This window comes from Micropterus salmoides, unplaced genomic scaffold (assembly GCF_014851395.1).
Source record: "Micropterus salmoides isolate LMB-PRFRI ecotype aquatic unplaced genomic scaffold, ASM1485139v1 Ms_hic_scaffold_13, whole genome shotgun sequence".
NCBI classification, from domain to species: domain Eukaryota; kingdom Metazoa; phylum Chordata; class Actinopteri; order Centrarchiformes; family Centrarchidae; genus Micropterus; species Micropterus salmoides.
The window spans coordinates 25,447,613-25,475,474 of NW_024040374.1; the positions used below are offsets into that span (position 1 = coordinate 25,447,613).

At 40.9% G+C, this 27,862-nt stretch overlaps 1 protein-coding gene across 1 annotated transcript in view; it reads left to right on the forward strand.

Annotated features, from left to right (window-relative positions):
* The window catches only part of scfd2 (sec1 family domain containing 2), a 92,360-nt gene that overhangs the window by 54,506 nt on the left and 9,992 nt on the right, over positions 1–27,862 (forward strand). The window contains exons 6-7 of the mRNA XM_038716508.1: positions 21,292–21,437; positions 26,955–27,089. Coding sequence (XP_038572436.1) covers positions 21,292–21,437; positions 26,955–27,089 — 281 coding nt within the window. The remainder of the gene's footprint in view (positions 1–21,291; positions 21,438–26,954; positions 27,090–27,862) is intronic.

The window sequence follows — 27,862 nt, forward strand, 5'->3', positions numbered from 1 at the left end:
CCACCGGCCTCCTCCTCCATCCCTGCAGCCATTATCAAAGGATCTGAACAGCGTCAAGATTATCTATCTCTGTCTCCCACGGGAGCAGCCGAGCACATAGCACAGTTATCATTCAGCAAACACACACACACACACACACACACACACTCACTCACTCACTCACTCACTCACACTCTCTCTCTCTCTCTCTCTCTCTCTCTCTCTCTCTCTCTCTCTCTCTCTCTCTCTCTCTCGCCTCACACACACGCGCACATGCACACACGATACGGAGTGAAGATCAAAGGTTAATCGTGTCTTTTCATCAGTTGCACCACCCTCTCCTCTATCTGTCCTCCTGTCTAATGGTTGTGTTTATGTGTATGTGTGTGTGTGTGTGTGTGAGAGAGAGAGAGAAACAGGGGTTGTCTGCGGTTGTGGGAGCGTTTCTGTCCACACTTTTATGCCTGCCCACAGTAAATAAACAGCCCCGTCCTCCTTTTCCATTGTTTTCGTCTATCTCTCCATCTTCTGAATTTTTTTTTCTCCTCTATGAAACTAAATTTCTCTGTTTACATTAGCTGATTTAATGGGAACCAAGTGTTTCTGTTGTAGTTGTAAAATTGGCTATTAATTTGATGTACGCTCCAATAAAGTCTGTGTAATAGAGCCTTTCTATAATTTGATAAGTATGTGAGATTTTAGCTGTGTGTTTAAGAGTCTGCAAGTGAACTGAAAATCCTGCTGTTGACTGTTTGAGTAGTTTTTTATTTCATTTTCTTAGGGTTGAGAAAGAGAGCAAGGGAGAATGGGACATTTCAGAGTATCACCCCCCAACCCCCCAGTGTGAACCCCAACCCTGACTGAAGCAGGAAGTGCTTATTCATTCAGGAGGTGTACGTTTACAGAAAACCGTCTTCTGCACTCTCAAATGGAGATTTCTGAAATAGGTCGGAGGCACAAAATGGCTGTGAAGAACTGCAGAGGTCAAAACCATTGTATGATAGTCAAGGCCCATATGCTTTAAGTATGTAAAAAGACGCGGATCCTGCAGCCTGATCAGTGGCCCTTGAAAAGTTCTCCTGTTCTTAAATAACGGTGTGAATATGAGTTAGTCTTTGGCATCGTTGATTTGTGCTTGTGGGTTGCCTTTCTGCACTTCTCTCTTGACTGTCGTTTTCAAACATCGTAATCATCTCAATTCGTGAGTTGATATTTGGAAATATTCTTCCGTGAGCGAGTTTCCAGATCAGCCCTTCAGGCAGCGTGCCAGTAACACAAATAGAAAATAAATAATGCATTATTTGGGAAGGAGTAAAGAATGTGTGTATTAATTTATCTGAGTCTTTTGCAGTTGTCAGGATTTGATTTTAATGGATTAAACATACTGAGCAACGATTAACTGCGTTTTATCAGTTTATTATTTGCTTCATTCTTTCTCATTTTTTTTTATCATCGGCATCTTGTGCTCAGACTCTAGATATTACACTTGACTGATTGTCTGTTTCATATGTCAGATAGAAACCACAAGGAGTTACATCCACAGTTGTTCGCTGCATGGAGGATTCTCAGTGCATCTGGCTGATTTTCAGTGGGAAATCAAGCAGCCTTGGCAGAGGAAATGATATTCTGCCATGAATTACAGCACCCTTGCTCCATACTTCATTAATGATAACCCCGGCAGTGAGGCTGGCCTGGAGCCGTGCCTCTCCTCCAGCTCTTCGTTAGCATGGTGGTGCAGGCTTGGAGCAGCCAGGCTACACTCAGGGCAGTCTGGGCTGCCATGCACATTATTGCATTATCATGCTTCCTGGTGTGTGGGATTGAACATTTGCCATCAGGCTTCTAAGCACTTTCACCCACTGATCTCACACACACTTGTGGTGCTTTCGATGACTTTGGAGCTTACATGATTGTAGCGTTTCATAAATCAAACAGCATGTTATCTATTTGAGGCTGATATGTTGGATGTGTTATGGTCTGTCTGGTTGGACAGTCAAAATAGTTTCCACCATTTACTGGAGTACTTGCAGTGTTTAAATGGAGAGGTTTGTGAAGTGTGTGTGTGTGTGTGTGTGTGTTTGTGTGTGTGTGTGTGTGTATATATATATATATATATATATATATATATATATATATATATATATATATAGCCCCAGACCTGTCCATTACTTTACTGTGTACAATTATACCAATACATTTACATTTATTTTCTATATCTGAAAGAATACTGACCTTGTAAGTGTTCAGAATCCAGTGAGTTAAATGGGGAAGGGTTGTTTCTTTTTAGAAATTGTCACACCAAACAGACATTATTAGCCCCTTATAGCTTATATTTATGTTACTAACTCAATTCACTCAGTCAGAAGCTATATAGAACCTAATAATACTGTTTTCTCCTCCTGGAGGATGCTACTAGTCCTACTCTCCTTTGGGTGGCTGCCCATTTTCTCTATTTAAATGATGTGTGCTTTCTGTAACCCACCAACAGCTCCTGCAGTTCAACCATATGCTACATTAGTAGATTTTGCAGCATTGTTTTAATTATGTCTCTTGATATTACATGTGTGATTAAATGGAGGTGGCTCGCCGTGCAGGTTTGAAGGACTCTTAACGCAGACTTGTGTGAGTTTATTTCCAAACATGGAAGATGCTTAAAGGAGTAGTTCAACATTTTATAAAATATGATTTGCTTTCTTATCGATAAAGAGTTGAGAAGATGAATTCCAATCTCAGGTCTGTAAGGTAAATTTGATTCTCCAGCTAGAAGGCAGTTAGCTTAGCACAAAACAGGGTTAAACAGCTAGACTGGTGTCCCTAAAGCAACAAAAGCAGCCTTCACCAGCTCAATTAGCACTCATTTTATATCTTGGTTGTTTAATCCATACAAAAACCAAAGTGAGAAAAATAGTTGTTTCACAGTGGACTTTTTCTTGGATCAGCTGTTTGCCTGGAGACTAGCAGCCGAGGCTAGCGGTTTCCAGTCTTCAGCTAAGTTAAGCTAATTGTCTGCCGGTTTTATCTACATATTTACGGTACAGACATGAGTGGTATTAATCTGGTCATCTAACTCTCCAAAAGAAACCAATTAAGAGTATTTCCCAAAATGTTGCAGTATTCATGGAGGCACGACTGTGTGTTGCATCATTGACGATCACAACACAAACTATACGGGGACTCATAAACACGTTGCTCCATAGCGCTAGTGTTCAAAAACTCTGGAAGGTTCCTTTAAAGTGTGAGAAGCCACCTTTTTCCCCATGATAAAACATCTGCATCTGACTCCGTTTAACATGCTGCAGCCCAACAGTAGCTTTTCCATCTTCATTAGAACATTAACATTAGAACATACAACACTAGAAACTAGTCCGAACAGATCTCCCTGCTCCACTGCTGAGGTATTAGGCAGCATGCTCACTAACTACATGGATGTGTCTACTGATAACTTATTTGATACTGATGACATATTTAATTCACTAATGATTAACCTTAGTGTCTTAATGAAAACAAACTATAAAACACCCAGTAAGTTGAAACAATTCAATTCACATTTCAAGTCTGTATAACAGCGTGGCATGTTTTCTAAGAATTCCTTTACCTTGTCTTTATTTCAAAGGGCTGGGTCCAGCTGTTATGCCTCGGTGTCTCTGTGAAATGTCAACCTGTGTCCAGTATGATAGTCCATTAGTACTGTATATGCTATTGCAAAGCAGGACAAGCCTCTATTTTCAACCATGACTGCCAGTTTACAGGTCCCAATTTCTATGTAAGGCACAGCACCTCCCAGATGTGGTTTGAAAAATGCTGTCCTTTGACAAATCCTACATGTCACACCCAAGAATTGGACCTGTGTAAATTGTCCCTCGAGTAGTGGTTTTGAAAGAGAATATGCAAAAGTCTGGTATAATAAAAGAGAAGATTCACAAGGTTGAAGCCATCATTGTCCACATTTTGGGGCTGTATCTCTGCACTCCACACTTAAACTGAAATGCTTTCTGGCCATTATCTGTTATAACAGAACAAACACTGAAACACTCAAATGATATGACTGTGGTTGATGGCTGCCTCAGCTTTACTGTTATTTTTGTCTCTGTTTAATTTTTTTAAACTGCAAAACTCGAAATGTATTCGGACCTAGCTACACACGATGTTTCACTTCTGTTTTTGTGGTTCTTTCTATTTGCGATTGGGTTCAAAAGCCTGCAGAGGAGTACCACCAAGCAGTCAGGAGAAGTAGTAGATGTTAAAAATGGACAAGAAAACACATTCACATCAGAGGAGGGAAAGTGACTGTGTTTTTTTAGCAGGTTTGGAGTTGGTGCCTCACATCTGGGCCACAACCTTGCTGTATTATCTGAGATGGAGAAGTTGGACACAGTAAAAAAAAAAAAAAAAAGAAAAGACTTATCTCCCTCAGGAGAACATGAGAAAACAGCTCAGTCGTGGCAGCCGTGTGTTTAGGAGAGGGGGCTGGTGTGTGTGTGTCTGTACCTGTGTGTTAGGGTTCCGTGAGCAGTGTAACAGTGCGCCCTAGTGACCATGTTGAGAACTGCATCAGCAGCGGTTGCGTGAAGGGGACTAGATGGCTCCTGTCTGTGATCGAAGTATTTCACTGAGATCAGGTTTGCCTCTATGGCTGCGGTGAAGATGCTGAAGCTCCATCACCGCTGTTCTCCACTGAACTCTTATCAAACTTCTCACAGGAAAAAAAGGGCCCGAAGCATATATTTCATATTTGAAAGAGGAGGCCTGTGACAAATGCCAGATGTTCTTGCCAAGTGAAATATGTTAGCACTTACTACAATATTTGCTCAAGATTTGTTTTTGAGCCTTGGATTTCTTAGTTCAATACGTAGTAATACAACACAAACGGCAGCTACAGCCAGAAGACAATGAAGTTGTCCATGCAGCTATAGCAATAGACTTGAGACTACCTATACATACTTACATACACGTTCACCTTGGGTCCAACAGTCCCAGCATTAGGCAATATTCCTCAGGCTGCCTTTGAAATTGTTTATTTCCACATCAACTGATAATCAAATGTGGAATTTATATTATTTAAGAATAATAGCAATTATATCATACAGCAGAGATACAGTGCATCATCTTCAGATTAGCATTATACCTACATTTGTTTGTGTGTGCGTGTGCGTGTGCGCGCGCATATCTTTATGTATCCGACTGTGCACATGTGTTTATGTGTTCTTGTGCACCAGTGCAGCTTGTAACTTTAGCCCAGCGTGTTGCTCTGAGGAACACCACAGATGTTCAGATGTTTCTCCTCGGAAAACAAACAGAACAGAGGCCATTTTCTCCAGGACAGAGGGGACTGTCAAAATAAGAGCTTGGCCACGTTTGGACCTCTCCTCCAGCAGTGACTCTCTTATTCACAGGCAGATCACTACATGTTCTGTCTTAAAAAATGTTTTGCAGGATTTTTTTTTGTATCTGCAGTTGGATATAGTAAGTTTACGTGTGAGTTCCGTCTGTCCGTTTTTATGTTGCGTTGGGGTTATCGATTACTCTTGAGGAGCACTTGGGATGGGCTCTGAGGGGAATGATTACTCAGACTGTGAGAGATTTAAAGTCATGAAAAGGGAGGGAGGGATTGGAGAAAACATGACGGGAGAGCACCACACCCCTGCCACCTTCTCCTCCTCCTGCCCTCCTCTATTTTTCTCCACCTTTGATTAATATCTTGCTTCCCACAGTGTATGACAGAGCTCCATAGGCAGGGCCCCAGGTGAAGACCTTAGGGAGACAGGAACGCAGGAAAAGAAGAGAAACATATGAAGAAAGAGTGTGCTAGCCCATATGCTTTTTCTTTTGCATGTTACAGGTCACACATTTGTCTTTTGGCTTTATAATGATGAAAACATGGGTGATTTTAACCTGACACAAGCATCAGTCTCGCATATTAAGGCACAATATGAACATAAGACATAAAATGAAAGTACGCACTGGCACAGAAAAGCCAAGTCGTTTGTATCTGTGCTGATCGTAGGAGATGAATGTGACAGAGTCGGAGCAGAGGGGAAGCAAACAAGCAGTCTGAGCTGTGAAATTGAAGAGGATCAAAGTGCCAGTGAGTCTTAAATAAATCCTGGTTCCCTCCCTGTGGAGAGATGGAGCGGACGTTGTATTGCTTGTTTCTGACAGCACTGTGAGCATCAGGAGAAAAAAAAAAAAAACACAACTTGGTCTTTTTTGTGTGTGCGTGCGTGTGTGTTGAGGGGAGACTAACACTCTAACAGTTGGCAATGCCACTATGGTTGCTCATGAAAACTGGAGAGGTGGTCCAGCGAACCCCTGCTGGCCAGTACAATTTCCCAGAAGTGTGTGTGTGTGTGTGTGTGTGTGTGTGTGTGTGTGTGTGTGTTTGCTGCAATGCTGGAGACTCGCAGCGCTATGAGCTTGTTTCCTCTGGGCCACATGTGCTCTTTGCTGCTGAGCAGGATCGGAGCACAGCAGTAATGAGAAGTCCAGGTGCAGATTTTACCCTCAGGGAGGAAGTCCTTGTTTACTCGTATTTAACCTTGTTTCTGAACTCCCTTTTTTTTGTAGGCTTTTTGACCCTGTAGAGTTTGTGCTATTGAAGTCGCATTGATTCAGAAACTGTTGAGACACTCAACCAGTTACCACCGTGGTGTTTTTTGATACCACATACGTGCCAATACAGATTGAAACACCGGGAAAACTTACTGGCATGTTTGTGAGAAATGACTCCATGTTCAGACCCCAAGATGACGTCAGAAAGAAAACCAAGAATCACATTTTCACAGAATAGTGCAGAAACATTATCCAGCATTATGTAATCGACGCAGGTGTTTCAATATCTTTTTTTTATGATTTCATAATGTAAGATCTGGAATAAATGTGTATTCACATGAAAATCATGTGAATACAAGATATTTATTTATTAACAGTTATGCATAGGAGTTATAAGAACTCACTTAATGTCCTTAATGTGCAGTAAAATAATTTATGTCACTTACACATATAATTCTGCTCTTTTTCTCATACTAGCATTTGGTCTCATCATATAGTGACAGTACTAAAATGTTAATGATGATTAATAACTAAAGTGATGACAAATATGTTTCTGCTCGTGTGGTGGGTCTCTATAGAACTGACTTTACTGACTTTTTCAACCAGCTACCTGACAACTTTCAGGTAGCTGGATTATATTATCCATTACCCCACACAGGTGGCTGCATTAATGATATTACAGTTAATAGTAATTGACAACTGTCTCCTGCTCTAACACCTGTGTAGTTGAGTGTGCTGTGGTTGTGTCAGCTTACATTGATTTACACTGATTTATTCTCTGGGTGAACATGAGTCACTGTACCAGCACATGAGGAACTTCCTTGAAAAGTCATCATTACATCAACGTCACACTACATTAGTTTGGCACACACTTTTGTCCAAAGCAATCTACTTCTGTGGTTTTTGCTCAAGGACTGATATGTAGACAGAAGGAGCTGTGGATCAAACCGCTAACTTCAAGCTTCTTGGCTCTGGGACCTGATCTGCAGTTGCCCGACACACTGCAAAAAAATTGTCCATTTAGGTGAACGTTGAACTTTGCTATGTGCCGGTCTGCCTTTGACCGACAGAGGGCTCCATGTCGGTGGAAAAATATATTCACTAGTATTATAGGAATACCCTCTGCACTCATAAAGGTTTGCCTATAACAGAAACACTGTAATAAAGTTTTATACTGTGTAGACTGCTGAGTGAGCTGTAGCTATACACTATTCATCCAGCTGTATTTAGGCTGCAAAACAAGCTGGCATTCATTACATCCTATGTTGCAAATACTTCCCTGTATGCACTGTCACTGTTGTCCTTCAGGGGGCAGAATAACCCTACTTACTCATAGTGTGTCTCTACTGAGGTTTGGCAGAAGGAGCCGGTCAAGTCAGCATGATTATCTCACTGTGAGCTCTCTTTCTGTGGAATGGCCTGATGTCTGCAGCCGCTGAGCCCGGCCTCAGGAATGATCTTGAATTGAGGAGTGATGAAAACTGTTCCTTACCGATCAGGACACACACACGTTCACACTTGTGTTAGAGTGTGCACACAGCTTAAGCATATTTTACCAAATTAATATAAAGACAGTCTCTCTCAGTCCTGACTTGGCACATGCACACACTCCATCATCACAGTGCTAATGACATTCTTTCACATACATGCAGGTATGATTGGGGAGCAACACTCTGCAGGTTCACCTGTGTTCAGTGCCTGACCTACTGGAGAGAGATGTTTTTTTATTCTTGAATGCATGGATTGTGGGTATTTACAACATGTATTAGTAAAAGAAGGAGTTCCATAATTTGATTCAGTTATCAGTAGCTTTAAATGCGACACTGAAGAAAGTTTTTTCCCTACCAGTTTTCTCTTACATGCTCACAACACTACTCTAATGTTAACGGTCAAGGAACTGACACTTTTTTCCCAGACTTACATTTCTCGAGTCAGAAAAAAGGAGATGGAGGTCTGGCATATTCGTGAAAGACTCTTGAAAGTGAATTTTTACTCTCTGCAGTCAATGACACATTCAGTGGCGTCACTTAATTCTTTCATACTTATGTAAGAGTTGCTGTATAAAGAGGTGCTAGGTTTGTTCTTTTTTCCTTCATTACGTAACATTTTGCATTATAAAATGCCTTTGGCCCCTAAAATGTAATCACATCTCCCTGAATGTTCAGCGTTAATTAAAGCTCATTTTTCACGTAGCAGGAAAAGCCACTGCTGGTAAAGCAAAACATGCCAGATGCTCATACACACATGCATGTGTGTGTATGCACAGGTAACCTCGTACTTAGGTCTTAATCCACACAGACACACAAAGACAGAGACCCTGAGATTTAGAGTTATACAGTGTTTGTTCAGTGCAAGCAGTCTTTTGAGGCTATGTGAGCGTATTGGGTTGCCATGTCAACTACGCTCTCGCCCAGAGAAACATAAATCCTGCAGACTGGCCAGATAAGGACCTTGTGATACACTATATGAACTCAGAGAGCTTAAGTACACAAAACACATATACTTTTAAGAGCCTTACTTGAAGGACATTGTAAAACAATGTGTTTTAGGTCCTTAACTAACAAAACATGTGTTCTCTTCACTTTGGTGAGCATGATCGAGTGCACGCTGTGGTTTTTCAGATGTTTGGATTAATCGTTTAATAGGAGCTTTGAAAAATCAGATTTATACACTGTACAGAAATGAATGAAAAAACAGTAGATGTCTAGAGTGGTTGGAAAAAAAGTTCAGGTTTCTGAAATACAGTTGCATAAATGGTTACCTATATGTATATGCAGTTTGTAGTGAATGGGTTAAAACATGAAAACAATTGTATGGTACTTTATAGCTGCTCTAATTAATATTTTTTACACTAGATGAATGACTAATTATAATGTGAAAATTGTCACTCTTAGTAATCCTCCGAAAATTATTACCCAACTTTTGCAGTTTGCCTCAGGTCTACAGAGCTTTATAGCATGTTTCAGCAACTATACTGTTGCGGTTCAGTTTCACCGCCCTCATAGTGTCATTTTTGGTCTCAGCAGGCAGCTGTCCCATAAGAGTTAGGGTAGACCAAATGCAGGACTGAAAAGTGGACAGAAACACGACTGACAGAATGCTGCTTAAGCGTATGTAGGACTTCAGCTGCGGCCTTTGCAATGTGTGTAAATGCAACTTTTTAGAAACGAGGCAATACAAAGTGTTGGATCAGTCAGACCTTGTCACTGCTGGTTGTATGAGGTTGTCATGGTGTTCCAGGTCCATTAGGGTAGTCATTAGGTTTTCCTATAAAATGATCTTATGGGACAATTCACATCACATCACATCACTATGACAAGTTCAAAAAAATGTGCTGTGTTTTATGTACAGTATACTATATTAAGTTTGTAGAAGTGTGTGTGTGTGTGTGTGTGTAGAGAGAGAGAGAGAGAGAGAGAGAGAGAGAGAGAGAGATTTTATATAGATATAGATATATAGATTTTATATAGATATAGATATATAGATTTTATATAGATATAGATATATAGATTTTATATAGATATAGATATATAGATTTTTTATAGATATAGATATATAGATTTTTTATAGATATATAGATTTTATATAGATATAGATATATAGATTTTTTATAGATATAGATATATAGATATATAGATTTTATATAGATATAGATATATAGATTTTTTTTTTTTTAGATGTGTACGCATGTGCACGCATTTCTGCTCTCTAGTTAAAAGTTAGTGTAGAGCTATATGGTCTGAAAACTGGACAGAAACACGACTGAAAGAACACTAATGTTTCTCCATATCTGCTAGATGTATAAATAGGCAAGAGTTTGCTAACACGTTTGCCATAACATCTTTATAAGGTAATATGGCAGTGTTCCGAGCTTGTTTCCACTTCTCCCAAGTGGGCAAAAAAATCTCTTAATTCAGGTTTAAAGAATGAAGCAATAGGGCTGCACGATGAGAATCCTCCAGCACCATCATTCTGTTTCTGACAAACAATGTTGAATGGAACATGCTGATTTAAGATGGTCATCATTTTACAGATTTTAGCTGCGTTGTCATTGTGAGCACGGTAGCATGATGGATATTTTTGCGGAGTCAGGTCAGTCTCAGTATTAATGAATGCACACAAAAGAATTCACAAATGTACCCTAAAACATTTTTCAAGAGACACAAAAACATATGTGGATGTTACACCTGCATTTAAAAACCGCTTGTCATTTGTGAACTTCACTCCATTTGTGTGTATGGGTTTAGTTTAGACTCCCCTGCCGCTCGATTCATAACAGAGAATTATCTGTGTCTGTGCTTATGTGATTGTCTGAAGTGCAAGGAGCCACCTGATTGGTTGCAGATAATTCCCTGTTTCATTTGTGAATCAAGCCACAGACGGGGAGTCTCCCCCACACAAATGCAGTGGCATTTATTTCCTTTATATACAACGATACATTTTTGTGGAGAGAGTCATTATTATACAAATACATTTGTGAATCCTTAGACTGATCTGAGCGCATATGTGGTTAGCATGCTGACGTTAGCATTTAGCTCAAAGTTCAGATACGCCTTAGAATAGCCTCACAGAGTTGCTGGCATGGCTGTGGTACACGCTTAATCTTGTTTTTCATTGATAGCACCCTCACACACAGGGATCTGGGAAGAGACGCGATTTTAATCGCATAATTTAGCATCTCCCTCAGGTTTTTTAATATGCACACACATAGTACTATTGTACACAACACTTGTGTTTGTGTATCCAGTCCATCCGAGGAAGAACATTTTGCAGTAGACAAGCACCTGGTGTTCCACGGGGATGTAGTTATGTAACTGCTGGGGAAATCTATGAGACAGGAGAGCTAACACACTGTATATCCAGTGAGCCAGACAACCACAGTAGGACTGATGTGGAAAGCGGGTTTGTTTAACAATCCACCATAAATACACACCGTTACATACACACACTGCTCTCCTGCTCACACTCGTCGTCTCCTTGTGAAGGAGGGGACTCGTGGTGCATTGCGTGAGGGTTGTCCTTTTTGTCTGTGTCTGGAGTCTGTAGCATTCTCTGCGCCTTGCCAGATTTTACTGATTTACCTCCAAACCCTTCATGAAACCCTGTAACCACCGTGATGATGACACACACACCCCTATTCACACGCACTAATACACACTCACAAACACACAGCACTGTAATTACAAAGGATCAAAGTGAAATTCAGCGAGTGTGATAGTCTGGCTAATGGCAGACGACAGCGAGGTGAAACACAAATCATGAGGAACAATATCATTTCTGCAGTGAATACTGCTGTGGTCTGGGAGAATCTAGGTACTTAAAATGAAAAAATATGAGTCCTTAGTGAGTAGGTTTAATAAGAGATGCCATATTGTGCCTTTTAGAAAGTATGTGAAAGCATTGTTACCATGGTAAAGTAGATTAAGGTTAGTTTGTCATAGTGGCACGTCAGATATCTACTGTCTGCAGAAGTGTAAAGATTTGCTCAGACGTGTGTGTGTGTGTGTGTGTGTGTGTGTGTGTGTGAGAGCGTTCCACATAATCTGCTTTAAGAGACCTTAAGTCAGGGGAAATTAGCACCTGCCACTCTCTAATTGAGCAGATCATTACCGTGTGATTTAAGCCACGTGCCCACTTTCATCTCTCTTTTTTACACACACACCCTTAAATACACATGTAGAGCTCTCTGATCCACTTATAGGAATACACCCTATATAACCTAACCCTCATTCTTGTTGGTAATTTATTATACCCAGGTAACCCCCCACCCCCACCCCCTCCTCTCAATGGGTGAGTCCTACATGCCTAATGTTTGATCTCCTCACGCATGCTAGCAGACAGCACAACATCTGAGGGCCTTGTTGCCAAGACACTGCAACCCACATGCCCGTCCACTAACATTACCACCCAGCTGACATGAAAGCACTCAGGAGACAGTGTTTTACATGCAAAGCCCTCTGTTCTCCACAGTCAAGCTGCCTGTGGCTTGCCCTAACCATGAAAAGTGGGGTGGGGGGGGCACACCCTCCTCAGCATGTGATTAATCACATTCACCGTGAATACACAGGCTTCCTGCAGCAGGGAAATCTTAGGATGCTGGCATGCTGTGGCGTGTGCCCTCCTCACTTTACATTTTCTCCTGACTTCATTCTCAGATGAAACACGCATCCACACTCGTCCCCACATTGTGTCCACTGCAGGGCTCAGCGAAGTCTCCCATCAGTGAAGTTTGACTTTAAAGTGACTGTTAGAAGGCCAGAAGTGTGTGTGTGTGTGTGTGTGTGTGTGTGTGTGTGTGTGTGTGTAAATCAGTATGAGGAGCATTGTTCTGCACTTCCTAAAGGGTTTGTGAAGCCAGCCCAGATTAACAGGTCTTGTGTTTTCCACTCTGGAGAGGATTAATGCTTAACGCCGGAATTCAGACAACTGTGTGGACCCAACTTGTGGGGCACTGACGCAGCAAGCTAACCGCAGGCTACCGTTAACCTGTAGTGAGTGTCTGACACATATGACACTATTTGGACCTTATCAGCGTTTTTTTTGCCAGTGGAATATGTTGAATGGTGTTTTTTTTTTCACAATTGCAGTTCCGAGACTTTTATGTGTGAAATCAGTGGAGTTACCTTTTAATAGCATTAGTTTTAGCATTTTGTCAGACATATTCTCTGTTTGTATTCTGAGCACAGTCAAATCAAAGTCACACACATGCCACTTGCCTTAGTGGAAAATGAACACCGACTAATGTCTAATTATTTCCTCTCATGATGGCAGAACCTAAGCTCACATTGGGGCTCAGCTGCAGTATTTGCAATGTGTGTAAATGCAACTTTTAACGGAAGAGATGAGGCAATACAAAGTGTTTGGTCAGTCAGACTTTGTCTCTGCTGGTTGTAGGAGGGCGTCATGGTCTTCCAGTTGTCATTAGGTATTCTTCATTCTAACACATCAAATCACAGCTGTGACACGTGCCAACAAATGTATTGTGTTTTAATATATATTATTCTTAGTGTGTAGAAGTATATAGATTTTTAAATTAAATATTCTTTGATAAATGACTGGGCTGATTTTAGCTAAGGATGCTTGTTAGGTAGGTATTCAGATGGGGGCAAGAATGAAAAGGCATCCTCCTGTACAGCATGTGCATGCATTTATGCTCTCTTGTTAACATCTTCTTGTTAGTACACCTTTCATTGCACATGATGACTTATAACAAATTTGCTGTGTAAAGATGTGAAGCCTTGACATCATCTACTTGTAGTATGTTTTACTATTTCTCAGATTCACACAGCACAGTGAAACCTTCTAGAAACACTTTTCAATAGACAGCATACTACTTTCTGTACCAAAATTGTAGCCTAGTTCACACTACACAATTTTTATCCCGATTTGCCGCTCTGCGAGCTTGGCGACCGTCAGGCTGTGATTGGGAGTAAATCAGCGGTCGATCGGCGGTCGCCAGTCGTTATGTGTGAACTACTCAACGACACATCAAAACGGCTCCCCAACACATCACTGCCACATCGCCGACATCTGCCAGATATCTAGCATGGCAAATATCTGGAAGAGTCAGCCAACTCGACATCCACATCTAGCCAATGAGAGAGCAGGCAGCTACTTTTTCACCGCAAAACACTTTTTACTCACCTCCAGCTCTCTCTGTAGCTCAGACAATCCCTGCTACCTGAGTGTGCTAATCCATTCTTTCACCCATATTTTTTGTCTTTATAGTTGCTGTCTTTATCATAACAAACAACAGCTGTTTCGTGTGTAGGTTTGCGTCATTTCCACTTTCACATTTCATGTGTGTTTTCTTAACAAAACGTGGTTTGGAGACCAGCATCGGGTGACACAGCCTCTGTCAGCTCGTGTAGTGTGTGACCCCCTTTCACCGATCAGTCACGTAGTGTGAATGGCACAATGACTTCAGACTCCCGTCACAAGACGACAAGTTGTGTAGTGTGAACAGCACGGCCATCGGCCAACGCTGACAGTCGTGTAGTCTGCACAAGTCTTGAGTCACTGGTTTGCAACGGTTAGTCTGGAGCGCTGTTATGGTTCATTTGTCTGCATTATTTTCCACATCTGTCTGAGGCTAAAGTCTGACATTGCAGCACACAGTGTTAGTTTAAAATGTTTCCATTCGCCTGGTTTGACTCTCAAGGTGAAGTAGAATATCTAAAGATAAATACATTCAAGCTTCTTATGACCTTATATGTCCATATTTCCTCAGTACAGCTGTGCTTTACTAATGTCAGTCTCATGATAGGACCACGCAGAAGTAACTTCCTCCTGACCCAGAAATGACATGGTTTCCATGGTAACTGCTAGCATCATGTAAGAGGAAAGGGGCATGACAAGCACGTAGCTCTGAAAATCCACCACTTGGGTCTCTCTTCTTTCATCCTAAGATACAGTAGCAAAGACATTGTCCTTCCCAGCATTCCACAGAGGATCACCATGTCTGAAATAAACTGCTTATAAAAAAAAAAAAAGTGCTCTCTCTGTTCCTCTCTCTCTGTCCCTCTCTATCCTCTCTCTCTCCCTCTCATAATCACGTACTCTCATTCTTTTCTCAGACCAGAATAGAATTTTTGACCAGGTTTCAAAATAAGCCGGGATATTTATAAGTAGTCTCGTAGTCTACATTCCACTGATAAGTACAGAGTGATTTTGATTGTGGTGTCAGGCATAGATGGTGAGTTGTTGCAGTGTTTTGAGGGTTGTTGAGAAAACAGACTGTGTTTTTCTAATTTAATGTTCCCTGTGTTCTTTAATAGACATTTCCTGTAAGCAGAACAGTGTGACGGTGGTAATTGATACTAATTGCCTTCTTACTTCCACATTTCTTAGATTTTGTTTTTCACCTGATTAAATGTTCTGGGGGGGGGGGAATTGACTGCAGTTTTCATTTTAGCATTAAAGGTGCAATGTGTAAGATTTGGCCAGAAGTGCTAACTCTAAAAAAAACCTAACATTTTCAACTGAATGTGAAGAAATTACAGTTTTGACGTCATGTCAAAGACGTCTATGTATTGTGTTGCAGAGACATCTACTGAAGTTAGCATGCTAACCAGTTAGCCACAACCTGTCCTGTCTTGTAATACCAATTTGTACCTGAAGAAGCGATTGTTCGATTGTATAGCATTATAGAGTTTCAGACTGGGAGATGTGTGTGAGTTCACTACGCTACACAAGCTCTCTTAGCTTTTTTTAGTCTAATAAATAACCAAAATAAACTCATAAAATGTCAAGAAAGCAAATAATATTAAACCTGTTTCCTTGTGAACTCATTGTAAAACACACTTCAGTCAAATTAAAACTCACCAAAACCATCTTTGTTAGTCTTTCCACTGTTCCAACAATCACCAACTGTGGTTTGGTTGAGATAAACCCTTAATTTCCTGCTTTAAAGGTGAGGTGATCCATTCTATTCCAATACACATCTATTTGTCAAGTGAATATCTTCTCACTGTCCACTAACTGTCCGTTGTGTGTGCCCTGATAAAAAATCTGGTGTTTGTGTGCAACCTTGGATCTGTAAATGGGAAACAAAGGAATACACAACACTATTCCAGCCATTCCAGCTATGATTTGTGTGTCAGGTAAAGGTAAACTTGCCCTCGGACATTCAGCTTACTTTCAAGTTTGCCAAGACATGTTGTTGTTATGACATTAGCTGTAATAGCAGGAGAGCAGCTTAGCTCACAGTAGTTACATTACTTGCTGTGTCGCTGTTCGTTCTATATTATGGTATTTGCTATGGAAGCAGATGTCTCCAGAATAGCTTACCCCACCTTTTAATATGTGAAAATTTTGCTTGACGATTCACTCAGGTTCTGGTGCTTAATGCAGACTCGGTCAGCTCATAGCACTGCTAAGTCAGCTGCACGGCTCAATTGTCACAAAAATAAAGAATGACAACATTCTGTTTTTTTTAATAGCAACAAATCTCAAAACAGTAATTAATGAATTGAACCTTCTGATGTATTATTTAGAGCTTCATTGTTACTATTGGTATATTAAAAATACTTCAGTGAGCCACATGTTTCTCCATTACCACAAGCATTAGTACTGCAATGTATTTCCAGTAAGTCCCACATACACCAGCCTGCTGCCGTAAATACTCATACATACCAAAAGAGTATTAATCCCTGATCAAATGCACCACAATTGTCTATCCTTTTTTTAAATGAAAGTATATATTTTTATGCCTTACTCTTTCAGTAGGAACTAGTGGGCTTGTTGCTGAGGGTATTGAGAGACGGAGTAACGCATTGTTGGTTCTGATCCTTTCATGGAATTTGTTAACAATAAAAATATAGAATGACACCAGCCTAACCTTATAGGAGTTTCACTCCAGTACAGCAAAGTGTGAGAATGTAGCAGTATTGTACTACTCAGTGTAATGAGCAGTGTACTAATATGACTTCAAGGAGGAACATGAAGGTTGTTACTGTCAAAGGTTTAAATGACAACATTTCAACTTCGTCTTTGATTGCATCACTTCTCTGTCTGCAGTTCTTTATTTTGTTGTTAATTCCCATCCAGCTCTATTAATTAGTGATACATTCCTCTGTGCTTCTCTGGTTGGTAGGTTCCACCTTTTGAGTGTCACAGGTTACACTCACACCCTTCTTAGTTGCTCACCTCCGGCTCTGTTAGATCAAATTAAGAAAACCCTCAATCAACCACTTCCGGCCTAGACTTTTATTGGTGTCCTTATCAAGACCAACCAACATTCTCTCTCCGCTTTCTCTCCCTCCCTGATTTCTCTCTTAGCAGCATGGTGAGTCAGTCTCAGAAATGACTTTGTAATTTTCTAAGCAAGTTGTTGAGTGTTAAACTGAGTTGTTTCAGGAAGTCATAGATGGCATTTGTTCAAATGACATGTACTTACTCATCATTTCCCATCAGTTTTACATAAGGAATAATCATATGAAGACAAGAAATGATGCTCAGGTGGCTATTAAATTTTTTTTATGCCTTCCATTAAAACAAACCGGAATTCAGCTCACATATTTGCGTGAGAGAAATCAGACGGTGTGGCGTTGTAAATGTGGTGTGGTGCCGCTATGGTGGGTAGCGTGGCGGCGTCGCGTGAGATAAATTCAGACACAGGTGTTCAACCAAGCTGGATGTCCCCGGATCAGCACCTGGTCCTGCTCCTGCTCAGGATCTGCTGTGCCACGATCAACATCTAAACCACAGATCGTCTCGGGGAGGGGCTACACAGCCCCAGACCTAGCTCTGGGCCTGCACTGTATGCTTTGGCAGCAAGTCAACCAGCGCTCTCACGGTAGACACGCAAGCACTCGAACAGATTTACACATCTCCAACCTAGTTCTTATAAAGTATCCAGAGCCCTCCTGCCACAAACACATCAAATATGCACACAACCTGAGCAGTAGGTTTCCGCAGAGGGTTATTGTCAGATCATGTAACAAAATATTAAATAAGCATATTTGCATGTTGTATTTCACCATGTTCATGTATTGTCTTTGACTGTATAAATGCTCAGAGACAAACATCAGTCGTTGTTTGTTTTATTGGATGCCTTTCTCCTCTGCGGGTGTCTGGAGAGATAAGACCCTCATCTGACTGAGTCTTCACACTCAGCTCTGTCAAATAGCCCTGCTGTTTTTACTAAGAGTTTAACTCTCAGCTAGGGCAGCGCGAGAGAGCAAACCACCAGACCAGACACTTTACATTCCTCAAGACTCGCCGTGCTAAATTTGATATCGTATATATGGAAAGGAAAGGGAACTAACAGCGATTAAAGCCTGACAAAGTCAGGCTATTCACTGACTGTGCTGACATTGATGTATCACTCAACATATATAATGTGCCAAATGAAGCAAAGTGTTTATGCAGGTCAGCCTTCAGCCTTGTGAAAGTTTTATCATGTCAGCGAGGGAGAAGTCTCAGTGACATAACTCCCCTCACATCAGTCACATACAGTATGTTACAGACAGTAATAGTCCGTGTATCAGTGTCCATAAAGGGAGATTTTAACAACATGTCCGGCAAATATTAGATCTTATCTTCAACACTCACATATTACTCACATATATGTGTCTGCCTTTGCTTTCATTTCCAAAGTAGGGCTGTATAATATATGAGCTCATACGCTGTTATATAATCTCGAGGTAAGCCCTTTAAATGAGTTTCCTGGGTTTGATGGTAATCCCATGTGGCAGAAGTCAGGCATAAACCTTTTAGACTGGCCTAATTTTCCAAAAAAAAGAGTGCCTGACAATTCTGTCGGGGGCATACAGCTAGGGCAGTATTCTGTGTCACTGAGTGATGGAGATGTCCCAGTTGAATGTATATTCTATGTTTTCTATTTTCATTCTATTTTTTTGCAATGCTAGCAGTTGTAGGGATTTGCAGTGTCAGTGTGTTGCACTGCAATTGGATAGATAACTATGAAATTTGGTACCAGCATTCATGATCCCAGAGGATGAATCTTGCTGACTTTGGTGATCTACTGGCTTTTTTCCTTTAGCACCACCATGAGGTTTATATTTTTGTCTCTCAGTGAAATGTCTCAACAACCACTGGATGAATTGCTATATAATGTGGTACAGGCATTACGTCCCCCTCAGGAAGAATTGGAATAACTTCAAAGGTCCAATTTAAAGGGACTATATGTAAGTAGCTCAGACCTGCCGCTGTTTTCTTCGTAACATTCAGAGTATTTACCAATACTCAGGTAGGCAGCTTCTCCACCTCTCTGTCGATGGATTAGTTCAACTTACATTTGATAAAACTATTACTGGAACGTTGCAGTGGGAGTTTACCTGAGTTTCCAGCTCTGTCTGTTCTCCCTGTCTCTCTATAGCCGCTGTCACTCTGCCTTCGGGAGTATTGTGCCGATATGCGGCTCGCTGCGCTGAATGAAAGGTACGGCGCCGGTGTTGAGCTGCCTCTGAGACAGGAATTTTGAAGTAACAGAGCCTGAACATGTCTGGAGAAAAGCTACAGCCTGTATTCCGGTGTTTCTGCGTTTATTGTGATATTTCTGTATGAAAGTGGTTGTGTTTCGAAATCTGCGTGCTCATGAGATCAAGCGAGTACGTGTACGAATCTTGGAACCGCACCACTAGTGGCCGCTGGAAACTACATAATGCCCCTTTAAGAGAATTTAAGAAAATCAAAAAAAAAAGCACTAAAATTATTAAGAAGTAACAGTTCTGACATTATGTCAAAGACAAACATGTGCGTATATGGGGCGCACAATTCATATAAAAACAAATTCACAAAATGTCAAGGAAGGAAATATTCTTACACCTATTTTCCTTATCAGACAGAAACTCTCTCTTTCACCAAACTAATTGCCTTAACTCTTAGTCCACAGAAACAGACTCACCAAAACTTTCCACTGTTCCAACAATCACCAACTCTGGTTTGGTTGAAATAAACCCTTAATTCACTGAGTTAGAAGGGAAAATGTTCTGGATCAATGCGCTGCCTCTCTTATGCTCGACCTTCTTCTCCCCTTCTCCTGTCCCCGCCTCCACCCACCGTGTTCATCGCATGTATGAGTATGAACTAAACAGGTGGAGAGTAGTCTCACTTCTAACACATTGTACATTTACGTGATAACTTTCCATACAGAATCATCAGGTCAAAATTCTAAAGGGGCTATATGTAGTTTTCAGCGGGCACTAGCGGTGCTGTTTTCAGAATGCAACCTGGTGTGTGCTCGTACATGGCTCAAACTCGCGTTGTGTTGCATTATGTATATTACATGCGACTGACACGGAGAAGCTGGATCAGTACAACAACAATAAATCTAAATTGAAGGCAGGATGCTCAGGAGCGTGCATACAGTCACAGGCAATGGATTTCCCTGAAAATCCAACCTGGTGTTTTCACATACTGGCCATCAGAGGTAACAGAAAAACAAGTGGACCGTTTTGATGTGAGGTTACAACCCCTTCACACACAAACAGTAAAAAAGTGAAAAAAACTACATATAGCCCCTTTAATTTGTCCAATACTTTGGTTTATGACCAAACTGAATACCTGCAAAACTTGTTATGAGCCTCTCAGAGTTAGATGTGCTGATTCAGTTTTAAGATTTGCTTTTGTATCTTTTATTACACAGCTGGCCTTCTTGTTAACAGAAAGCAGCTACATTCCTGAATAGTGCGAGGGGGAAGTGCAGGTGCCAGTCGACCTACTTTGCCAGCAGAGCTTGGCTACCATCCTATATGTCACTCCATCCTCTCACTTTCTGTCTCTTTACTTTCACATTCTTAAGCTCTTTTTCCAGCAACATCCCCCCACCCTCTTTGTGTCACAGCATCTCTGTTTCTTTCCATTTATCTTATGCTTAGTCAGGTGTTTGCTTCCCTACGCACCTCTTTAGCAAGGAGGGAACATTAGCTTTTGATTAGACAGCAGTGTTTTCTGCTCGAATAAAGGAGCTCTTGTCCTCTCGCCACCATGCGTTTACCTTGATAATTGGTTTCATTGCACACCCAGCAGAGAAAATTAACCATGAAAAGCAACCTGTTACATCTTACAGCCAATTTTTTGCAGATGCAAATGTTTTCTTATATGTTTAGTTTTCTTCAGTTTTGACAGAACGTGTTTCTGATTTTTAAGTCTGGTGTACAAACTGTCACACTACAGTGATGCATTTTCACAATTGCTAACAATTGCAAATAGATTTCTCTCTGTTACACTCCTGACGTTCACATATGATGCTGTAATTTTTTTGTCATTTGGTAAGATTGCATGTGTTTCTGCTGTTAGGTTGTGCAGACCCCAAGGACCTGACCACAGAGCGAGCCCATACTGCTGTGGAGGAGATGTTCAAGACCCTCCGAGGCTTGAGCCACACCAGAGACCACCTGAAGAAGCTGCGCTCCGTCTACACTGCCGGCAATGGAGTTCACCAGGTCTAAGACACACAAATGCAGACTGTCAACATTAAAACACGTGCACTTTGTGTTGCTGGTTGGTTCCCTTTTAGTGGACAAATCCAACATGGATATTATTTAAGCTTTTCAGTCAAGAAAGTCACACACGTGTTGATTGAAATCCACCATCATTGCTCCAACGATATATCTGTACCTATCTGTAACACATAAGAAACACGCATAAGAACGGCAGAATATTTAGTTAACATTGTTCATTGCACAACTGCTTTCCTTCAAGTTTTGTTTTCCTATTTTTGCACTCTTGTTGTGGCAGTAACACAGGCATAGATTTAGCAGGGGGACCTCTGGCCTTCGCTGCTTTTGTCCCTCTCTGACTTGCGTCACACAGGCATACAGCAAAGAGAAGGGGTTCGCTGTGAGAGCCTCTTCATAAACTGTCTGTTTCTTGGAGCTTATGTAACTCCGAAGGGCATCTGCGTACATCTGAAAGCACTGTCCTCATGAAAGGCTCTTACCTTTTCTTACGGACAGTCAACAGTGCAGCTTCACTGCCTCTGTCCTTCACTCTGATTGGGTAGCTTTTTCAGAGAATTATAGGTTAGGAGCATAAAGGTTAGTCGATGAAAGTTCAAGACACTGTTATTTTCGAAGCCAAATACATGGACATAAATGAAAGAAACAGACAGTAGAGTGAAAGAAACTGGAACTAGAGTTGAGCTTGAACAAAAGATTTACAACAGCAGGGACTTTTATGTCCTTCACTTTTTATCTTTCATTGCTTGTATCTCTTGAACCTCCTTTAAAATGTGTTGATTGAGTGTTTTTCCTCCCAATTCTTACACAAGTCATTCATCCAATCTGAAAGCCTGGAGCTACAAAGCCTCATTCTCAGTGGAGGAGTTGGATCTATTGTGTTCAGCAGTTTGTAGCTAATACTTTTTTATGCTATTACAAATATGTTAGACATATATAGCATTTTGTATACAGCAGTATAATCCTCTAAGGAAAAGTTAAGACATTTGGGATTTATTTGCTTTTTTTGCAGTGTTAGGCGATTTCCTGTTAAGCCTTAGACACAAAAGCCAAATCTGAGTGGTATTTCTCCCTAATCGTCAAAAAGTTTCACTTCTGAATTTAATTAAACCATCTCAGTGCAAGTGCATCTTTGTCAAAATGTGTTTATCTTTTTCTGTAACTGCACGGGTGGGTGTGCATGTGTGTGAGCAGCACTGTGTTTCTGTTAGGACAGAACTGTCTGTCCCTGTTCCTGTGGTGAAGTATGAAAATGATTTCATATAAAAAGGAGAACAGCATGGCATCTGCCAGCTACTGGCTGTTCTTTAGAAACATCAGAAACCCCTCAGCCTCTCTAAGCACACATCTACTCCACCAGTGAAGTCAATACCTGTCGGTCAAGATGTCTTCCCCCTACATGGGGACATACATAAGTGAGAGGTTTTGACATGGGTCAGTAGAAAAGCTTTCACCGTTCATTGAAGCGGAGGATTACACTGACCGTAGCTAATGGATGTAATAATAAAAATGAGAACATCAGTTTCTCAGATGGCTCCAATCACACTCTGTTTATTCCATTTCTAATTAATCAGACCAGCAGACTGCAGCACTCATATGCCTTCACGGTCACATGTATATGGTTGTAGAGATGATAATTGCCTGAGCACACATCATACTGAGTTACTGAAGGCTGTACAATTTGATGGGGGATTTCCTGGGATCTTATATATAACATGTTCATTTGTGAGCTTTAAAGAAGAACATGCTGTTCTCTACTTTTTTTTTGGAAAAGACCATAGAGTACAGTGTGTGTGCTGAATGAATTTTAGTGCTGTGTCTTTTAAGGGATTTAAATGAGATGCATAATACATCTTCATTATAATAAGACCACATTACTCCAAAGACATTCCAGTCTGTTCTGCTGTGTGCGCACGCACGCACGCACGCACGCACGCACGTGCGCGCATTGCCCATCCTGTCATTTCATTACCATTATATCATTTCATATTTGATGTAATTGTTAGCCAACACGGGTGCTTTGGCATGAGCAGTGAAACTGAGGATTTGTTATTGTAGATACACAGTTTGACAATCAATATAAAGTTTAGTATTTCATTATATTTAAGTATTAAGTATATATATATATAAGTATTTTATGAGTCTTTCTACAATAAGCACAATATTTATTTTCACTGTGGAATTCAGGAGATTTACCAGGCTAGGTAAATGTTAAAATCCAGGTTTGTTATTTCAAATGTATTCAGTTTTATCTATATAGCGCCAATTCATAACAAAAGGCTAGTCATTGGATAGGTCTAGACAGTACTCTGTTTAATATTATTTACAGACCAAAAATTCCCAAATCCCCAACTTTGCATGACAACTGTTTTATTGAACACAGATTACATTTCATTCTCATTCAACATGAGCAGGAGGAAAGGAGATATTTGCTAAATAAAAGTTGAAACTTAAAAGTTGAAGTGATAAGAATTAGTTATTAGATATGATAATGCAGACTGTATTTTATGATAGTGTCTTTGGTTCTGGTTTAACATTGTGTGGGTCTGTTTTGAGTGGTCCTGATGGTCTGCTGTTGTGTGTCTGACCTGCTGGCAGTTTTGCTGTAGAATAGTAACCTTTGACTACAAACGTTTTCGTGTGGTATGGGGCACCCATGAATTGGTGTAATGAATTTGAGTTTTCTTTTTGACCTGGAATAAAGTTGACTCCCCCCCGGTTGTCACTGTATAATTTGCACCCTGTGTACGCGCGCAGCCGCACATGTGTGTGTTTGATGTTGAAGCCGTGTTGTTTTGGAAAATTAATTTGTTCATCCACCTCTATGTCAAGACAACCTATGGGGAAACTGATACGCGCGCGTGTGTGTGTGTGTGTGTGTGTGTGTGTGTGTGCGCACATGTTTGTGTGTACAGACATATATTTAAGCACTGACATTATCATATGACTAATTCTGATATTGTTTTCATCATGTGGGTGTTTGGGGTGTTGATTTAATGGGATTGCTTTTAGCTTTTTGGATAGCAGATGAAAATGTGAGTGTGCGTGACTGCGGGTTGGAGTCGTTGTTTATGCCTACGCTGCTGTTGGTTGTGAATGTGCGTGCACAAGCGTGTTATTTAACCGGAGGTGAATCACTAATGTGTTTACTCCAGGCTTAGTTTGTGCAGGCTGACCCATGCAGCAAAGTCATGTTGGTAGAGGTAAATGTTAGCTTATATAATTAATGATTTATACAACATGGACAGCAGGATTTCCCCAGCCCTAATTTGGCTGCTCCTTGGGGACTAGAGGAGTGGGAGGCTGTGAGGCGTCAGTTAAGAATGATACATACTGATACTCTATATTGAAGTGAGAGGATGCCTGTGGGAAGAAACACCTGGATGCATTAGCATTTGGACAACATTGTGTGTGTGTGTGTGTGTGTGTGTGTGTGTGTGTGTGTGTAGGTGTGTGTATTTATTGCTAGAATCAACAGTTTTGAAGATGGAGTCTTTACTGAGCGTCCAGCTGTTTTTCTATGACAGAATCCAGAGGAAGAGATATGTTCCATACCTTGTTCGCATTTTGGCATCTGGCCTTGACACTGGCCGCATGTAAAATGCGTGTCCCAGTACTGGAAGATATTCAGCCTGCTATTCAGAGGCAATCTTATCTGGTTCTTTATTGTTGTCTGAGATAACTCCTATGAAAAAATCTGTCTTGAATTCTTGATCCACTAGCTTTGAGATCTAAAACCACTACATTATGTCCTGGGTAGCTGGGCAGAAAATGTCCCTGTCACCAGAAAATTAGAAGGCATTTACGAGGCTTTAGTTGAGGTTCAGCCCCCTCATGGAAATCGACATTTTTCGACCAGGAAGAGTAATGAAATATTGTGCTTGTGAAATTCAGGCTGCTCATAACTATGGAAAAGTGAGCCAGGTGTTGTTGACTGTTTTGGAGAAGAAGGTTATGTCACACGATGGTGTCAATATGTTTATGTTCATAGGAAAACTATTATAATGTTTTATTTGTCCCAAGTGGGAGGTTTGTGGTGCAGCAAGCATAAAAACACATAACAAAACATAAAAAATGTACAATATTGCATAGAAACACGGCCTGAACACATGCACAGGATGGCTTGCACCAATGCACAGTGAGTCATTTAAGCTCCTCTGGAGCAGGTTATAAGTGTCCACCATAACTGCACAGGGCCTATAGGCAGTATAAAGAACATTGACTTTTATCAACGTGCCCTAGCAACATAACCATATCAATGTAATTTAAATCACCATTAACAGAACGTGACACATCTCTAGACATTGGCTTGTGCACACAAAATCAACACTACAAATATAATGTACAGCACCTTAATTTTAAAAGCATAATTGACACTGTCACTATATCATCATCATCATTATCATCATCGTCGTCATCACCATCCCCATTCCCACCATCATCACCATCACTAAGATAATGGACTTGTCGAGAACAACCGCTGTTACCTCCTCCATCCGTTAGCATTCAAGGCTTAAAGCAAGACAGGGATCAACAAAGTCTTGTACCTGTTTTGGGTGGCAGTAGGGGCCAGATGGTAACATTTTATACTCTAGATTAGGGGGATGGGCACAATCTGAGCAAATGAACATTGCTTTCTGAAGCACCTGCTTGATGGATGTGACTATAGACTAGCATCTCTTTCCAGCACACTGAATCTATCAATTTCCAGATCCTTGTCCGAGGCTCTATCGGAGAGTCTGGTCTCAGTCAAGGCAAAGATGCAGGCATCTCGGAATTCCTGGCTATAACAGGCCTGCGCCTACAGTTCATCATTTTTGTTTGGAAGGGACTGTACATTGGAAAGAATAACAGAGGGTAGAGCTATGCAAGAAAGGGGTTTTCTTTTCATCTTGAGGCGAAGGCCGCCTCTTCGCCCCTGCTTCCTAGTCCTCAGCCTGCTGTGTGGTCCCCAGTCATGGTTATCGATCCAATATTCGAATCCACTATTAAAGAAACAATTTATTTAATTTATTGAAAATGTATATTTTTAATTGAAGTTGTCTAGAATTATATTTGAATTTCTGGGCAGCATGTACTATCACAATTATAACATAATGTTAATTTTATAGTCATATAGTTTTTAGTCACATCCAACAGGGCAAGATTTTTTCATCCTGATTGCAGCAGTGATCAAGCTCCTCTTCCTGAAGTGACTCATAAGTCAGCGGCCTGTTTGGTCGACCAGAGCTTTTTATAACTCCACTGTCTCTCACACCCACAGCCATTCACATAAACATGCGGGGGCTGAAAGAAGGGCACTCTGTGGAAAACACACCAACACCAACAGCTCTTCAATCACATTTATACACACATGTGAATATACAGATTGTTTCCTGCAGAATATCACACTTGACACTCCTCTATATTTAAAAAAAGAAAACTGTGTTGTCAGTGCAGGTATTTTTGGGTGTTCACTAACTATCGTGTTCAAGTGTGCTGTTTGGTGTTTGTATCTTTCAGGCAACCCATCGTCCTTTCCTGCGACAGATCCTGGAGGAAGTCTTCCACCCTGACAGACTTGAATGTCCCGACATTGAGCACATGTCTGGAGGCCTCACCGACCTGCTGAAGACTGGCTTCAGCATGTTCATGAAGGTAAGACATTGCTCATAATCACACACACACACACACACACATTTTGTATGTAATTGGGTCAGCTCTGCCCCTTAAACTTACCTTTACCAAGACCTGCTGTGTACAATAAAGTGCCTTCTTCCAGCTGCTTGAACTTGACCTAATTTGACAATGTGCTGAGTAAGCTTCTCATTTCTGCACGTACAGTATACAGTGGTTACCCTAGTAGGCCAATTAAACCATCAATAGCAGCACTATGCAACTTGTATTTACCCACCACCATAATTCTCCTTAACCACAATTCTACCCTTTGACACAGAAATGTTAGATTTTTTTATGTACAGCACTTATTACAATAGTAAGAAGAAGAAAAACACAATGCAGGGACCATTTGCACAAGGATCACTCTTTATTTCAAATGCCATGTGTCTCCTCATGGAGTTACCAGCTGCTTCTTTTCAGTTCACATCTACAAAATACAGTTTGCTTCACTAAATGGGCCCAACAACCACGTACTTAGTGCTTCCGCCAACCAACCAGTGGGAGTCTATAGAGCAGTGACAAAAAGTGTGATTTGTTTGAAGTGGCTTGTCTTGACCCGAGAAATCCAGAGAAAAGAGATGGCAATGTTTAACAATGGGAAATGCCTCCAGGACTTCGGTAACAAATTGCATCGAAAAACAAATGCATGCGATAATTTTGAGGTGATACAAATATGTGCCAAGTTTGGTGGTGAAGATCGGATGAAATATCTAGGATACAGAGTGAAAAGGATGTTTGTTTTTACTCAAAAT